The sequence below is a fragment of the Equus przewalskii genome, chromosome 1, assembly GCF_037783145.1.
Source record: "Equus przewalskii isolate Varuska chromosome 1, EquPr2, whole genome shotgun sequence".
NCBI classification, from domain to species: domain Eukaryota; kingdom Metazoa; phylum Chordata; class Mammalia; order Perissodactyla; family Equidae; genus Equus; species Equus przewalskii.
Window position 1 is genome coordinate 15,063,636 of NC_091831.1, and position 16,197 is coordinate 15,079,832.

General features: G+C 53.8%; 1 protein-coding gene across 1 annotated transcript; it reads left to right on the top strand.

Annotated features, from left to right (window-relative positions):
• Positions 1-1,238: 1,238 nt before the first annotated feature.
• On the top strand, positions 1,239-8,345 carry VAX1 (ventral anterior homeobox 1). Its single transcript, XM_070592388.1, has 3 exons — positions 1,239-2,914; positions 4,046-4,233; positions 6,098-8,345. The coding sequence occupies exons 1-3, from the start codon at positions 2,674-2,676 to the stop codon at positions 6,665-6,667; spliced, it is 999 nt and encodes a 332-aa protein (XP_070448489.1). The 5' UTR covers positions 1,239-2,673; the 3' UTR covers positions 6,668-8,345.
• Positions 8,346-16,197: the final 7,852 nt, after the last annotated feature.

Consider the following 16,197-nt stretch of genomic DNA (forward strand, 5'->3'; position numbering starts at 1 on the left):
GCCCCTTCGGGCAGGGCTGCCAACTGGGACTGTTCTTGGCAGGTAAGGAGGTGAGGGCATAAGGGGGCCTCAAATCCTCCTGCATAAGGGACCTCAAGCGGATAGGATGCTCCCCATCCCCGCCCCGGCAAGGGCCAGCCGTCCGAGGGTCAGACGGCTCCCTTCTCCCCCTCCCACCTGGTGGCAGGGAAGGGCCAGTGGACCGGGATTTGGGACCTCACTCTCACCCCGCCCGCGGAGGTCCCAGGAACGGCCTCAGGCCGGGCTCTGTAGGGAAACAAGGGACCCACTCACTGCCCGGATCCCCGTCGAAAGGGGCCGAATCCCAGGGACCCGCTCTAGCTACGCAGGGATGGGAGCCAAGACCCCGCGGCGGCGCCTCCTGACAGCTCGGCTCGCGAGGAGTGGAGTCCTCGGGGCCCCGTGGTGCCAACCTGGGCGTTTGAGCGTTACGGGAAGTAACTGGAGAGTTTGCTGGATTTTATCTAAATCCCACTCTGCATCTTCAGAACAGGGCGGCCGCAAGGACCCTTCCCCCTCTCCACTCGCATCCGCCCCCACCGACCCGCCCGGGGAGAGCCGGGATCAAAGGCACTTTCCATCCGGAGGCCCAGTTGGCGTCGGGCTTCGAGGGCCGCCTTTGCGGCGAAGGGGACTGGCAGGCCACCCATCTGCCGGAGACAGGGAAACCCGCCGCCCTGCGGAGAATAGCTCTGGACAATCACACACACACACACACACACACACACAACCCCCCAACCAATGAAATAAAGTAAAAGCCTAAGGGCTGCCTCCAGGGCCAGAGACGCCCTCGGGAACCAGACGGAGCGTGGATCCTCCAATTGGCCCATGGGGTGGGAGAGGAAGGGCGTGGGGGAGGTAGGGGGAGGAAGACAGTGCGGGGCACCCGGCTCGGGCGGCCCCCTTGCCCCGCCCAGGACATGCGATGGGGTCCGGCTGGGCGGCCGCGGCGGAGCGCGCCTCGCTGTGAGCCAGAGCCCCCGGAGCCCACCACACACACTCGCACCCCCTCCCTCTCTCCCACCGGCTCGCCGCGCCCCCCGCCTCCTGCCCCCTCCCCTTCCCCGCCCGCCTCCGCCCCCATTCTTGGAATTGTGTGGAAAAATTCTCAGCCAAACCTCCCACCTCTCCTCTCCCCACCCCCCACCCCCTACTCCCTTTAAAAATCCCCCTTTCCTCCCCGGCCCCTGCACTCTTTGTGAATGAGGGCAGGGAACACGGCCCTTCCCCCGCCCAGGAGCCACGCCAGACCGCCGCACTCAGAGGACTGTTTGTTAATAGTCCAATTAGATAATTGCCATCTTTCACTCCTTTTGCTCCGCATTTCCCATAAAGGAATGAATGGGGAGAGCGGCGTGGAGAGGGCTTCTGCCCCGGCAAGGTGACGAGAAGGGCTGGAGCATGCTCCTTGCACAAGGCCATGCGCTTGAATTGAATCATTGTAGCCTAATCAATGCTCTTATTGGATTACTGGCTGTTGCTTTTCTCAAAGATATTGTAGCAGAGACAATGAAATAGCTAGGGGAAAACTTTTTTTTTTTTTTTTTTGAACCAGATCTCACAGTTGAGATTCTCGGCTCTCTCCCTCTCCCCCTCTCTCTCCTGCTGGACTCTCTGAGTACAAAGCTACCCTTTGAATGGGCTGCCTCAGGGCTGCTGTAGGTGCAGGCATGAAAAAATCCAACTGGAACTAAATGAAGAGAGGTGGCAGTTTAAGATGGCTGTCAGCGTCGAGGTGTGTTAAGAAGGAGTTGTCTGGGGCGAAAGCTTGGCTTTTTAGAGCGCAGGGAAGATACTTTTGGGAAAAACTTTTTCTCCTCCCCCCTTCTTTTTTTTCCCCCTAGAGGCAACTGCTTTCTTCTGCTGCAGGGTGTGTAAGGGTTTTTGTGGTGTGTTTTTTTTTCCCTCCTCCCTCCACTCTCATTCAGCTCTATCTGTCGAGTGTGGAGAAAACCCCTCTAGCCAGTATGTGAGCAGGAGGGTCAAAGGCAAAGGGAAAGTTAATAATGCCTGCTAATGGTACTAACAATTCAGGATGAATCTTGTCAAAAGTTTTTCTGGAAGTGTGGGTCTTTGATTGTGTGTTTCCTGAAAGCAAGACCAATCATTTCCGTTTATTCACTGGCTAAACCCCTACTTGATTGGGGACAAGGACAGAAACCATCCATTACGATCTGATATATTATCCAAACAATTTAGTGTATTCATGAGGTAACCGAAACGTGGGGGCTGCGAAATTACCCGTAATCAATTGCAACAGCGAGTGAGCGTCCCCTCGGGTGTCGGACAACTACAACTCGCTGTCTCAGTAACAGGCGGGAGCCGCAGCATTTCGGAGTTGCGCTGCTAGCTACCTGATCGCCAGGCTGGGGACACTGGACGTGCTCAGAGGACGCGGGTGCTGAGGAGGCGGCCTCGCCGCTGCTCCACCGGGATCCTGGACCAGATCCGCCGCCTCTCGGCGAACGCGCCACTCGCCGGTCGCCGCTGACCCGCCCGCGACCGCCGCAGCCGCCCCGCGGGGACATTCATTCTTGCCGCTTGCCTCTCGGGCCGGGCTTAGGGACTGCATTGTAGGGGTTTTGTTCCCCCTCTGCCTCTTTTTTTTTCTTCTTTTTCCTTTTTCCTTTTTTGGTTGCTCTTGCCTCTCCTATGTTCGGGAAACCAGACAAAATGGACGTTCGGTGCCACTCGGACGCAGAGGCTGCCCGGGTCTCGAAGAACGCGCACAAGGAGAGCCGGGAGAGCAAGGGCTCGGAAGGGAACCTCCCTGCCGCCTTCCTCAAGGAGCCGCAAGGCGCCTTCTCGGCGTCCGGCGCCGCGGAAGATTGTAACAAAAGTAAATCCAATTCCGCTGCCGACCCGGATTACTGCCGCCGGATCCTGGTTCGAGGTAGGGATGGGCAGGGCTTCGGGGCGCGTTCTTTGGGGGCGACTCCGGAGCCCGAGCTGTGCGCCACCCAGGCCGGTGGGGAGGGTTTGCCGGCTGGGACTTCAGAGAAAGTTGCTGGCCCTCCCCGCCCCGGGTCCGGCCGGCCTCTGGGAACTCGCACCGGGGCGCGCGCTCTCCAGGGGCCTCGACCTTCCAAACCCCGAGGGGCCCCGCCGGCTGGGTTGCTTGGGGAGCCGAGGGGCTGCGCGGGCGGGCCAAGGCTGCAGGCTGCGGCCTCCGACCCAGGAAAGGAGCAGGAACCTCTGGAGGACCTGTGCGCGCCCTGCGGCCGGAGGACCTGTCGGGAACCCGTCTGCGGGCTGAACGCACCCAAGGGGAGCGCGGGCACCGAAGAACAGCCGCCGACCGCTGGCCACGGCCCGGCCAGTTGGCGCGCTGGGCCGAGGACCCCAGTGCAGAGCTCGGGGCTGGCCGCTGCTGCCGGGAGAAGCAGGCGGGCTGGGTTGCCGGGCCGCGGATGCCACCTTGGTGCTCGGCTCGGCCCCGTTCTGCTGCGCGATGTGCGTTTGGCTCGGGCGGCGGCCCTGGTGAGGCCCGGCCCCGGCCCGGCGCCGCCCCCGCCAGCTACATCGCCAGGCCCAGCCGGACCGGACTCCGTCCCTCCTCCTTCCGCCGCCCGGCCTCGGGAGGGAAGGAAACCCCGGGGTGGGGGTGGGGAGCGCCGGAGCGCGGTGTGGTCAACACCTTCCACAACTGGGGCCGTCAGGACCCGGGCTGGTCAGTGCGGGAACCCTCATGATACCGGGGATCCAGACCACGCAGCCGAGGCCCCTAAGCCGGAAGGAACATCAGCCGATTTGGAATTGATTTTTTTTCTCTCCCTTTTCGGGAGGGCTCTACAAAGGCCAAGTCCGATTTCTCCTCCCATGAGCGGTGTGGAGTTAGCCTCCTCGCCGCCCCCCACACAGTGTCTTTGCTCCCTAGCTGTGGCAGCCCCCTCTCGCCCCCCCCCCGCCTCCCCGCAACCTCCGGACTTCAGGCTGCTGGCGACTGTGTCCCCAAAGCCAGCTCTGGCCAGGGAGGTGGAGGGAGACGGGAGGGTTCTGGCGGCTGACATCTCCCCTTCCCCAGATGCCAAGGGGTCCATCCGAGAGATCATCCTGCCCAAAGGCCTGGACCTGGACCGGCCCAAGAGGACGCGCACGTCCTTCACGGCGGAGCAGCTGTACCGGCTGGAGATGGAGTTCCAGCGCTGCCAGTACGTGGTGGGCCGCGAGAGGACCGAGCTCGCCCGACAGCTCAACCTCTCCGAGACCCAGGTACCTGGCGGCCAGGCCGCGCACAGCTCTGTGCCAGCCTCTTTCCCCACCATCCCAGCCAGCTCTTCCTCACCACCTAGGTTGGCTCTGGGCAGATCCTCCAGGGGTGGTGGACGAGATAGGGAGGATGGGGAAAAAAGGCCTAAGGCTTTCTCTCCTTCCATAAGACATCTCTTTCCCCCAAACCCCCAAATCTTCCAGCGTTCCTGCTCTGCACACCTTCACCTAGCCCAGGAGGCCCCAAATCCTGTTCCTTTGGAATTCTTTTTGGACCCCAGTCTTGAGAATTCCCTGCTTGCCTCTGCTCTATGAGAAACTGAACCCCTGTTTCAGCCACCACATTTTGGCCAGATTTCTGCCCCTTTGGGGACCCTAGCCTTACACAGCACCCAGGCCGATTCTGCAAGAATGAGGCTAGGGCTAAAGCCCTCTGCTCCAGTGCTGTTGGTGACAACTAGAGATTAGAAAGGTGCACATTTCTGAGATCTGCCTGTGCGGACCAGGCTGCTCTGACCCTTAAGGCTTTCCCCTGGCCCTGAGCTGGACTTAGCCCCATTCCCAGCCCCAAACACCCACTCTGGGCACCTAGGAGGCCCTATATTCTGGGCCAATGATATGTGAGGTATGGGAAGGGAAGGGAATCTGGGGCCCTGGGAGCTAGCACTGCCAACTGTGCTTTAGGTCTTTTCCGTTACATGAAATCCGCATGATGCTGCTGGAGCTGGCCATACAGACTCTAGGCCCAGGGACACTTGAGGGCCTGAGAGCTTTGCCTTGTGGAGGCCCTTTGGGGCCCGGCCAGGGCCTGGCACCAGCTTGGCCTAGGTAAGGCAGACTTCATCCTGAGGACCAGTCCCCTGAAGTCCCGGTCTTCCCTATGCCCACCCTGAAGCGCAGGTAGGGAGTATTTTAGGTCTGGGATCTGGGCAGAAAGCTGAGAACCGAGGACAACATATTGGATGTTCTTTTGAGTTTGAGTTGGCATGGTGGCTTTTCCCTCTTCTCTCTGCTACCACCCCTCAGTTTACAAAATCGAGACAATAATGTTTTCCTATAGCTGCCAAACTCCATTCTGGGCCACCAGCTAGGCCTGAAGAGGAGCAGAGGGAGAAGAGAAAGTGAAAGGGGAGGGTGGTGGGGAGAATTTAGTCCACCCCAGCCTCCTGATTTCCTCCCGTGATTCCAAAGTTCATGACAGAGAGCAGCGGGAGTGACAAAAGTATGGCTCAGACCCTCCAATACAGCTAGCAGGTGAGAGGAGGTGGAGAAAGCTTGGCCTATAAAGTCCATCCTGCACAAATTCTCTCTCCTGCAGCCACCTTCCCTGCTTGCTGCTAGTTGGTGGTCAAGTCTGACCCTAACAAGCAAGAAACAGCTTCATGTAGCCTTCAACAGTAGTAGTGTTGCTGGGGCTAAATTCGAGCCGCTTGGGCCAGGGCCCTGGGTCCAGAAAGGCAGAGCAACGCTCCTCCCCACCCACCCCCACTTCCCAAGCCCGTACACATCCTCTCCCGGAAATGTAAGCTCTCAAACGCAGATCCAAAGTCCAGCTGAGAGTAGTGCGGCAGCCCAGTGAAATCCCTTCTGGTCTTCCTTCCAGTTAGGCTCGTGGACATTTTTACTTTATCCGTATCCCTGGCCGGCCTGGGCCTGCTTCCGTAAGCGGGAAGCGCAGCCTAGCGGAGCTATGTCCCCCTCAGGGCGGCCCCGGCTCCCTCGGCAGCTCGGGCCGGACCTCTTCCGCTGCAGGGTGGGCTGGGGTTGGGGCAGGGGCCCTGGAGCCCTTGCACCCCGGGAGCCCGCTCCTCTTGACGCCCATCTCCCTCTGCCCCTCTCTCCACTTTCCCCGTGTCCTGGCGCGCAGGTGAAGGTCTGGTTCCAGAATCGGCGCACGAAGCAGAAGAAGGACCAGGGCAAGGACTCGGAGCTGCGCTCGGTGGTGTCGGAGACAGCGGCCACGTGCAGCGTGCTTCGGCTGCTGGAGCAGGGCCGCCTGTTGTCGCCGCCCGGCCTGCCTGCGCTGCTGCCGCCGTGCGCCACGGGCGCGCTCGGCTCGGCGCTACGCGGGCCCAGCCTGCCGGCCCTGGGCGCGGGCGCCGCCGCGGGCTCGGCCGCCGCCGCTGCCGCCCCGGGTTCCGCCGGCGCCGCGTCCCCGCACCCGCCCGCCGTGGGCGGTGCTCCGGGCCCCGGGCCCGCCGGGCCAGGGGGACTGCACACGGGCGCACCGGCTGCCGGCCACGGTCTCTTCAGCCTGCCCGTGCCCTCGCTGCTCGGCTCCGTCGCCAGCCGCCTGTCCACCGCCCCGTTGACAATGGCCGGTTCGCTGGCTGGGAATTTGCAAGAACTCTCAGCCCGATACCTGAGCTCCTCGGCCTTCGAGCCTTACTCCCGGACCAACAATAAAGAAGGAGCCGAGAAAAAGGCGCTGGACTGATTTGAAGTGTTCCCCTGTATTTATATTTATAGTATCTATTGTGGTGATATTTATGGACTCAGTGCTTTAGGCGCCCGGGGCTCCGTTGATGAGCTCCCGGCTCCCACGAGGCCTCTGACAGCTCTCCTTCCCCACCACGCTCTGCCACCAATATTATCTCATTTGGGCTTTTTTTTTTTTTTCTGTTTCCTCCGTGTTCTTAACTCCCCCCCCCCCCCCCCTTAATTCAGGAGAATCCAAAGAATTGGGGAGAACACCCGAGTTAGCCAACATCGTGCCCCAACCAATGTCCGGCCCTGGAGGGAAGAGACTGGTTCTACGACCGCAGCACAGGACGCCTGCTCTAGATCCGGCCGCTGCTGTCGTTGATTATTCTCATGAATATTTGAAAGAAGAAAGCTGTACGCAGACCCCAGCGGCTGAAGAGGCTGGCAGATTTCATCAGATCAAGAAAGGAGGACTTTGCTTCCTCTCGCCAGAGAAACCAGGGCTTTTGGAAGGCCCTGGGCCTCCCTTTGCGGACCTCGCGGGAGAGCCGGTGCGCACGCATCTTTCTGGCTGGACAGAGCTTGCTGTTTGCTCCCCTTTAGGGACACTCCAGTCACAACCACTCCCGACCCCAGGAGACAATGAAGCAAACACCATGGTAGGCAACGGTGGCCATAAATTTGATCTAATCAGCAATAAAACAAGTAATAACTACGTAAAACCAAATGAAGTGGAACTAGTTTTTAACTGCTTGTAACAATGGAGTTTGGAAGATGTAAGAAAACTCAGGATAGAGAATATGCCACAGGGCAATGCAAAATTAAAGTTCTGGGTGTTATGACTTTAAACAGGAAATTAAAAGTGAAAAGCAAAAGAAAAGCCAACGTCGCTAATGAAAGAAAATTCAGAATCTTTTCTCCGAGGCTATTCGGGGCGGTAGCCGACAGCTTCAAGCTCCTCCGGGAGAGCAAGCAGTGCGGCTTCCGGCGGGTCTCCCCACCGTCACCGCGAAGCGTGGCTCCTGGCAGAATTGCAGGGTTTGGAAACGAATCAGTGCCCGTTGTCTCCTCTCCCCGACTCCTGGATTCACAAAACCCTTCCAGCACGCAGGAAACGCCCGGATTTCAGAGCAGCTCTTTGCAGACTGGGAGGCAGGGACGCAGCCGGGGACGGCAGGGTGGTCGGCCTCCTCGGTCGGTAGTCTCCGCGTCAGATCAGCTCTTTGCGTGGGTAGGAAAAGCGTCCCTCCCCACCTCTCCCCCTATAAAAACCCCACCAAAAAAACCCCTAGATTTTCTGTGGTCCCAAGTCAGAAACCCGGAACGCGACTCCGTCCCAGCTTCACCCCTCACCACCGCAACCACCACCTTCCCCACAGCCATCGCCACTCGCCTTCTCACCAAAACCTCAGACCCAGACGGCGAGGTGCCGCAGTGTCTAGAATGTATTCCTTCATCCGAAGCGAGCGCAGAGCATTTTAAAAATACTAATTTTATTGTAAATTATTTACGTCGGAAGCTTTTTTTCCTTTTTTTTTTCTTTTTAGGCAAATAGTAAAGAAAATAATGAATGATTCAAACGCGGGTAGGTGTCACTGAATCCTGGCTACTAACTTTGTTCTGAATGTTTTGGATTTTTGGATGTTTTGTATTTATGTGGTGAGAGTGAAATATATATATCTATGATGATAAATGAGGTGTATTTTTGTCTTGTATTTGAAGGATAGAAAATCAAAAACAAAAAAAGAAGAGAAAGAAGAAAGACCCAGCAAATGAAGAGTGTCGGCGTGGGGACCCCCGGGGCAGAGGGTGGCAGCCCCGTCAGTGCGGGGGGCCTTACAACTGGTACCGTGAGCGCTTGAGATGACGTTCGGGGCACATTTCCGTCTCAAGAGACAGAGACGGCCGGCTACGATGTTGATTCCACTTTTGAGTGCCTCACTCTCCCGTTCTCTGTTTGTCCTAATGGTGTCGGACCTTCAGACCCTCCCGCCTCGATCTCCCACTTCTTGTTTCTTGGTGTATTTAGGAACTTGTCTCCTGACACCCTAAAGTTCCTGCCTCCTAACGCTCCCAGTTTCTAAAGTTTTCCAGCCGCATCTCCAGGCTGGCAGTATTTTGGATTTGTGCAATCACAGGGCCCGAAACAGGCAAGATTTTCCTTTCTTCTGAATTAGAATAAGTCCGCCGTCAAAGAGAAACTTTGAGGGAGCAAGAGATGAAAACAGTAATTCCTGTACAGATCTCTCTCCTCCACCCCACCCCACCCCACTCTACTCCAGGACATATGCGGTGGTGATGGATGTAGACTTTGCAAATAAATCTGGGGAAGCTAGGAGGCGTGGGGAGAGGACACCAGTACACTCCGAAACCGTGCGCGGCCCCGGGCGCAGCTGGGCCCAGCTGCGCACAGGGGACAGAGTCGCCAGCCTCCTCTTCGTGGCGCCTGCACACCTGGGTGATGCGGCGAGGCCCACAGTTCCCTTGGGGCACCCGCACAAGACAGGCCCTTCGAACTCCCCATGCGTGTGCTGTGCCTGACCCGCCAGCTTGAGGCATCCGAAATGAGGCGGCGGCACAGTGTGGGCGGGGAAGTTGCTGAGCTATGTGTAGGTTGAGGAGCTACCGGGTTTAGGACCCTCGCCACGAAGTTGGCGTTTTGCTGGGAACAGCAGCAGCCCCCAGACAGTCCACTTTTGTTTCTCAAAGTCGCTACACGTCCCTCAGCTTTGCTACCTCGTGGCTCTTCCCCTCCCTGTCCTTGTCCCCTTCTTACTTTCTCCGGCTTAAGCTGCTTTCCCTCTTCGACCCTTTTCTTCTTCGCTTCTGTCCCGCAGACCCCTGCGCTCCCTCTAACGATTTCTCTTCTCTGGGGGGATCTCGGTCTCTTCTTGTCTCTCCCCTTTTCCATTGCTTCTCTCCAATTTGTCTCTGTCTCTCTGCTTGTCTCATACTCTCTCTGGCGCTCTCTTGCTCTCTTCCTCTCTCTCCCTTTTGGATTCCTCTGCCTGCCCGGGTGGCCCCAAGGCCGAGGCGTGGGTGGTTCTGACTGCAGTTTCATGGCTGGTGGCTGGGGCCAGCGAGGGGGCTGGAGAAGGGAGTGAGAAGGTGGCATAATTTTACAGAACAAAAGAAAACAAAATTCCAGCCTCAGGGTCCACAGCAAGCTCAGTGCCCTCCCCCAGAAGCCTCAGCCTGGAGAGTCCCAGCAGATCCCTTAACAGCTTCCCCCACTTTCCCCTTTTTGCTTTCTTATCCTTAAAAGGGGAAAGAAGCAGTCACCCCATCGCCTCTGCTCTCACCTCCCTTCCCTGCTTGGCTTTGGAAAGAGCTGTGGAGCTCTTGCCTGCCACTCAGGGAGTACAATTGTTCTTAAAGAGACTCTTCTGCATAGAAGAAGAATCACAATTTTAATTAAAAAACATTTATAGACAATTCATTTAATTTTAGTGACTGTCTTGTTTCCCCGCCTTCCCTGAGGGCCTCCAGCAAGCTGCCTTGGTCCCTGGAGGCCTCTGGTGAGGCCTCTGGCTTCCAAATAGTGACTCACAGGCCAGGAAAGAGGCAGGTGGCCTCTGTGACAACAACTGGCCCTGCCTGGGAGGAGGTGGAAGGGGCTCCTGGGGGTCAAGAGGTTGGGGGGCTGAAAGGACTCTCATGCTCAGGCTTACGCAAAGCAACATCCAAGTTAACTCAGAGCCGCAAAGAAAAAGAAAAGTCTCTCCAAATCCCTCTGAGTTTGGTGGTCAGGTGTGGGGAGGATGTGGGAAGTCACTTGGCGAGCTGAACGGGGACGATAGTCAAATCCACACTTGCAGCTAGCCTGACCCTGAGCCAGAATGTATTCATAATACGTAGCATTTGACAGCCCTTTATAGTTTACAAATAACCTTTCACATACACCATCTCTGTTACTCCTTACTTTCAGAGGTCCAGCACCATTTTACAGATCCACATATAGTCTTGGAGCAGCAGTCAAATGACGTGCTCAAGGCCACATAGCTAGTCAGAGCCAGGAGACTATAAGCTGCCCCTAGGGCCAGGGCTCTTTTCTTTCTGTTTCTTTCTCCTTCTCTCCTTCCCATTCCTCTCTCCTTCCCTCCCTCCCTCCCTTCTTCCCTTTTCCTTCTTTCCTTCCTTTTGTGCCCTAAGTGTCTGGCTCATGGTACTTGAACTCTTTAGCCTATTTGCATCCACATCTGCCCACTGCCATTTCCAGCCCTCTTTCTAATACACCAGCTGCTGAGGATTTACTTGGTGCCTTCATCTAAAGGTCTGAATTTCTCCCTTCTTCCTGTTTTATTTCCTGCTACCACCCAACCTTTTCCTCCTACTTACCTCTAGAATGACATCTTTAAACCCCTTACCCTATTTGCCTTACATTTCCTTAAAATTTTTTTTTTAAATTGAGGCATATGGTAAACATCTATATGATAAAGTACACAAAGCTTAAATATGCAGTTGATGAGTTTTTATACACACACACACTTCTTGAACTGTTCCAGTGACACTCTTTCAACTTCTCTCCTAGGCCACATGATGACACAGTGTCTTTTTCCCCGTTTGAAAAGAAATTGGTGTCATATCAGTGTGCTGTTGTGCAGAAAACCTTTCCAGGAAGTCTTTGTAAGGCTTCTTGAAGGAATAAGAAGTCACATATCTTTTCCAGCTTCCTGCAGTCCTTACTTTAAGTCAAACACTTGATCAGAATTGAAGATCCACTAAGTCAGGGCTTCTCAGGATACAACTGAAGGCTACCTGCTTCAGAACCACCTGGGGGCTGGTTAAAATGAAGGTTTGTAAACTTCAGCCCCACCTGATGAATCTCGGTGGGGCGCAGGAATGTGTATTAACAAGGTTCCCCAAGTGATTCTTATCCACAGTAACATTTGAGAGCTACTGTACTAAATGGCAAACTCCCAAAACACTGCAACCTGCAGCATCTGGCCCAGGGCCTGGCGTTTGGTGGGAATACAATGAATGTTTGTTAAACAAATTAATGCACATTTTCTGACACAGTTTAGAGTTTCTTGGATCACATCATACTATTGTAATTTAACACCATTTCTACATTGGAAAATCTTTACATTTCAGAGTCTTTTTACTCAAATAGGTTTTATTTTGATGAAACAGGAGAGGAAGAGAGAGAGATTTTGATGGTTTTTCAGGTCTCAGAGGAGCTCTTTTATAAACCCGCTGTCGTTGCTGGACAGGCTGCTTCTCTTCAGACCTTGGAGTTTGGGGAGGGCCAGAGGAAAGTCTTCCAGATTTGCCCAAAGACACTCAGATGCACATCTTTCTTGGTTGGAACTGAAGGCTTCTGTTGGAGAGACATCAGAGCTGTGGAAGGAGCAAGGCCGCCAGATCCAGAGAAACTGGCATGGAATGAACATGAAAGTTGAAAATTACTTCAGTATTCTCTGATTAATGGTTGATATGAAACATTTTCTATCTAGAAACACATTTGCTTATCCTCTTACCCTGAAAACAGAAAATAAATGTGTGCTTTATGTGGGAATGTTGCATCCGTTCTTAGAAATAATAGCAACATACACATACACATTGCTCGGTATCTCACAAGACCCAGGATGATGGTTTGCTGCACTAAGAAAAAGTAATTCATCTTAGTAGTTACTAGTTAGGGACTCCAGAGTCAGAGTGACTTGGGTTCAAATCTTAGATCCACCACTTAATAGCTGTGTAATCTTCAATAAATTTCTTAGCTGGCTGCACCAAGCCTGTTTTCATATATGTCAAATGAAGATAATAATGGTAGCTACTGCATAGAATTTTCATGAGTAGTTAATTAGATACGGCATGTAAAGCATCTGGTACAATCTAGCATAAACCTTCAATACTAGCTATTTATTATAAGACCGTGTCACTGTGGTAGCTGATGATCTGAGACTTTCTCTGGGCCTCAATTTCCCCATCAGTAGAGTGAGGGGGTTGGCCAAAATCCCTTCCTGAGGAAGGACTTGGAATTGTGGTTGAGCTAATTATAATGAAATTTACTTTCACTGCTTTTAGACTGGATACCACAGCTATCAGTAAGCACAGCAGTTCAACCAAAAATGATAATTTATTACTTTAACGACTTGGCAGACAACCTTCAGTTGTCAGTTTTCAGACAGCCCTCAGCTGTCAGTCTCCTTTGGGAATTGCCTCAGCAAAAGAGAGCCACCTTAAGCCCAAAGTCATGCCCCATTTCCCAAGGTGGTTTCCAATAACTGAGAGACACGAGGATAAATCTGATCCTCGCTCTCCAAGTTTGGAGAGCTTTGAAGGGCCAATCTATTATCCAAGCTCCCTGAATTGTTGGCTAAGGTTCTGTCAAGACTCCAACGCAGCTTGACTTCTCCTTCTGCCCAACACTGCTTCCTTCCTTTCCTTTCCATACTTGTTGAACTTGGAGCACTCTCTACTAAACTTCCTATATGCTAATCTCGCCTGATCAAGAAAGGTTTTAAATACCAAGCTAAAGATCTTAGGGTACCCAACTTACATCAACTGTTATGGGAAAGAGCATGCTAAATGGTAGAAATGGAGAAGAAGCACTGACAACCCAGAGCAAAGAATGACTGACGGCAAATGGTGGGAGAAGAGGCAGGAATGCAGGCAGGACCTGGTAAACCACGTTAATGACACTTGGACTTGACCATCAAGTTGATGGGGAGTCACTGAAAACTTTCCCAAGGAGATCATGGAATCATTGCAGGTCTGCATTTTGAAAAATCTTTTTTGCAGTTTGAAGAGAATCTGAGGGGAGGTGGTGTGGGAACAGGAACACAAGGATCTGAGGCAGAGATCAGTTGGTGAGTTCACTGCAATAGGGACAAGAGAGGATAATGGTGGTGGTGGTGGTGGTGGGGTCAGCTGGTGGAGTAGCAGTAGAAATGGAGAAGAGAGGATGTGTTCAAGGCCTTTTCTGAGATAAAGTCAACAGATCTTAATCAACTGGAGGTGATCAGTGGTGGCATTGACTTCAAGATTGGGTCCAAGTGGAACTTTGAAACCATTTTCCTTGAACTAGAAAGGGAATTAGCTGAGGAGCCCGACCCAACAAAGGTTTGGGGGCGACTGGGCCCCAAGGGCCGAGAGACAGGGGTGAGTTCCGGCAGAGGCTTTAGACGGGAAAGCAGGAGGGCCAGAGGGCGGGAAAATCACGGAGCATGCGCACAGCACGGCTTAAGCCTGCACAGCCCTTCTCGGTGGGCGGAGTCTGTGGTAAGATGGCTTGAAGGACTTCCTTGGTTGAGCTCCAGGGGTGAGTGGGCTTCTGGTGTCCTACGCCAGGCCCCCAGGCCTCCTGTGGCTCACCCCACGCCGATTCCACCCGCCAGGGCCAGGGACACATTCGCTGAGGCGCCTGCCCCGACCGCCACCAGGAGAGTGGAAGGCTGGGCCTGGTTTGACGCTTTCGCGCCCGACCTTGACCTAAGCCGAGCCTGGCGTGGCGCCCTCTTGCCCAGTGTGGGCGGAAAGGAGCGCTGGAAGTGCCTTCCTTGAGGGTCAGGTCGCGCTCTGAAGAGGTCGGCAGTGACCCAGGTCTGTGGGGCAGCGGGAGCCGACATGAGGAGGTGTGGCGACCACCCCGGGAGGCCCCTTCCCCGCCCGCCGGTTCTGCCGAGGTTCTGCTTCCAGCTGCTCAGCTCGTGGAAAAGCAGAGGGAGGCAGGCCGGAGGCCGCTGTTCCACGCTCCAGACCAACGCCCTGGGCCCTGGAAAGAACTCAGGCTGGGGCCGAGCTGTGGGCCCACCCCCTCTTGGAAGGAGAGAAGCCGGGATGTGAGGGATGAGGGGTTTCCTAGGGATACCCAACAGTCAGTGCCTGGGGTTTGTTTTCCTTTCTTTTCTGCTCGTTAGATAAGACTGCCGTCCCTTAGATAAATGGTCAATAATTGAGTTCATCCAGCCGTTTTTACTGAGGGTCAGACTTAGTCCATTCCAGCGAAGAGCTAAATGCACATTTAATTTTCTGTCGCGGATGTCAGCTGATGCTATGGAGAGCGAGCACCGAGGAGTGAGAGGACGTAATTGGCTGAGAGGAGCAGAGAACCTGTGGGGAAGGACTGTAGGAGTCTGAGGTGAGAGGAAGGTATTTCAGACCTTAGCAAGGGCGGCCCAGGGAGGAAGGGGAGGGGAGAGGGAAAGAAAATGAAATGGAGTAAAAGGAATTGGGGGGTACACGTTGAGTAGAGGTGAAAGATGAGGCTGGAAAAGTAGCCTGATCAAGAAAGGTCTTAAACACCAAGCTAAAGATCTTTATTCTGTAGGCAAAGGAGAGGTTTTATTAGGGCAGTGAAGGGAAGAAAGCTGAGTTACCTGATCAGACAGGTACAGACAGGGGAAGCAGGTTAGTGAAACTTTAGGTGAGGTGTTGAGGCCTAAAATTAGCCTGTTGGTCAGGAGAATGGAAAGTGGCTAAGGAGTAAACGTCTCTGATCTCCTCAGTGAGGGAGGCTGGGGGTAAGCTAACATGTTGATACAAACACTGCTTTCTAAACATCAGTGTTATTTCATTTTAAGATTCTCTTCCTGAGCTTCCAGTGAACATCCTTGTTTAGAAACAGTGAGCTCTTCAGAGACTAGTGGGAGGGTGGCAAGTAATTTTCAACTGTGGTGCTAAATTGGATTGATTGGTGTAGCTGCCTGGGGTACTAAATTACAGAGGGTTCTGGGTCCTCCTCTAAGCTCCATGGAAAAGTATGCTGATCATTAGGGATGTCTGCTATAGCCATAGGAGAGGTTTTTGCAATTCTGAGACAAATAAAGTGACTTCGTGGTCAGACTGCTTCTCTCGGTTCTGAATAAGGAATTTGGTCCTGTTTTGGCTCAGCAGGTTTTCTTAGCCTGAGATGGTCATGGCAGAGTAGGGAGCTGTTTCTAAGTAACTCAGGGCAAGGTTCCTGCAGCGGGTATCCCGATCATCACGTAGACCCCCACAATATGGCCATAGTAAGAAAACTTGGGCTTTGAATTCCATCTCTGCCTTTGATTAGCCATGTGAACTTAGACACATTACTTGACCTCCTTCGATCAGAATACTCTTCTGTAAAATAGAAATATTACTTTTTCAACTGAGATGTAAAGTGCTTAATATAGTACCCAACTATGAACTCAACAAATGTTAATGCTTCTTACTTTCCATTTTGGACTAAACCTTGTCTTTAGGCCCTAAACATCAACTTCTTCTTTTTTTAATTTTAAAAATTTTTTTGAGGAAGATTAGCCCTGAGCTAACATCTGCCACCAATCCTCCTCTTTTTGCTGAGGAAGACTGGCCCTGAGCTAACGTCCATGCCCATCTTCCTCTACTTTATACGTGGGATGGCTGCCATAGCACAGCTTGACAAGCAGTGCCATGTCCGCACCTGGGATCCGAACCAGCGAACCCTGGTCCGCTGAAGCAGAATGTGCAAACTTAACCACTGTGCCACCATGCCAGCCTGAGAGCATCGACTTCTGACTAGGTTTTCACCTGAGCAAAATTACATACCTGTAATTTTTGTGAAGATTAACTGAGATGTTGGATGTGGAGTAT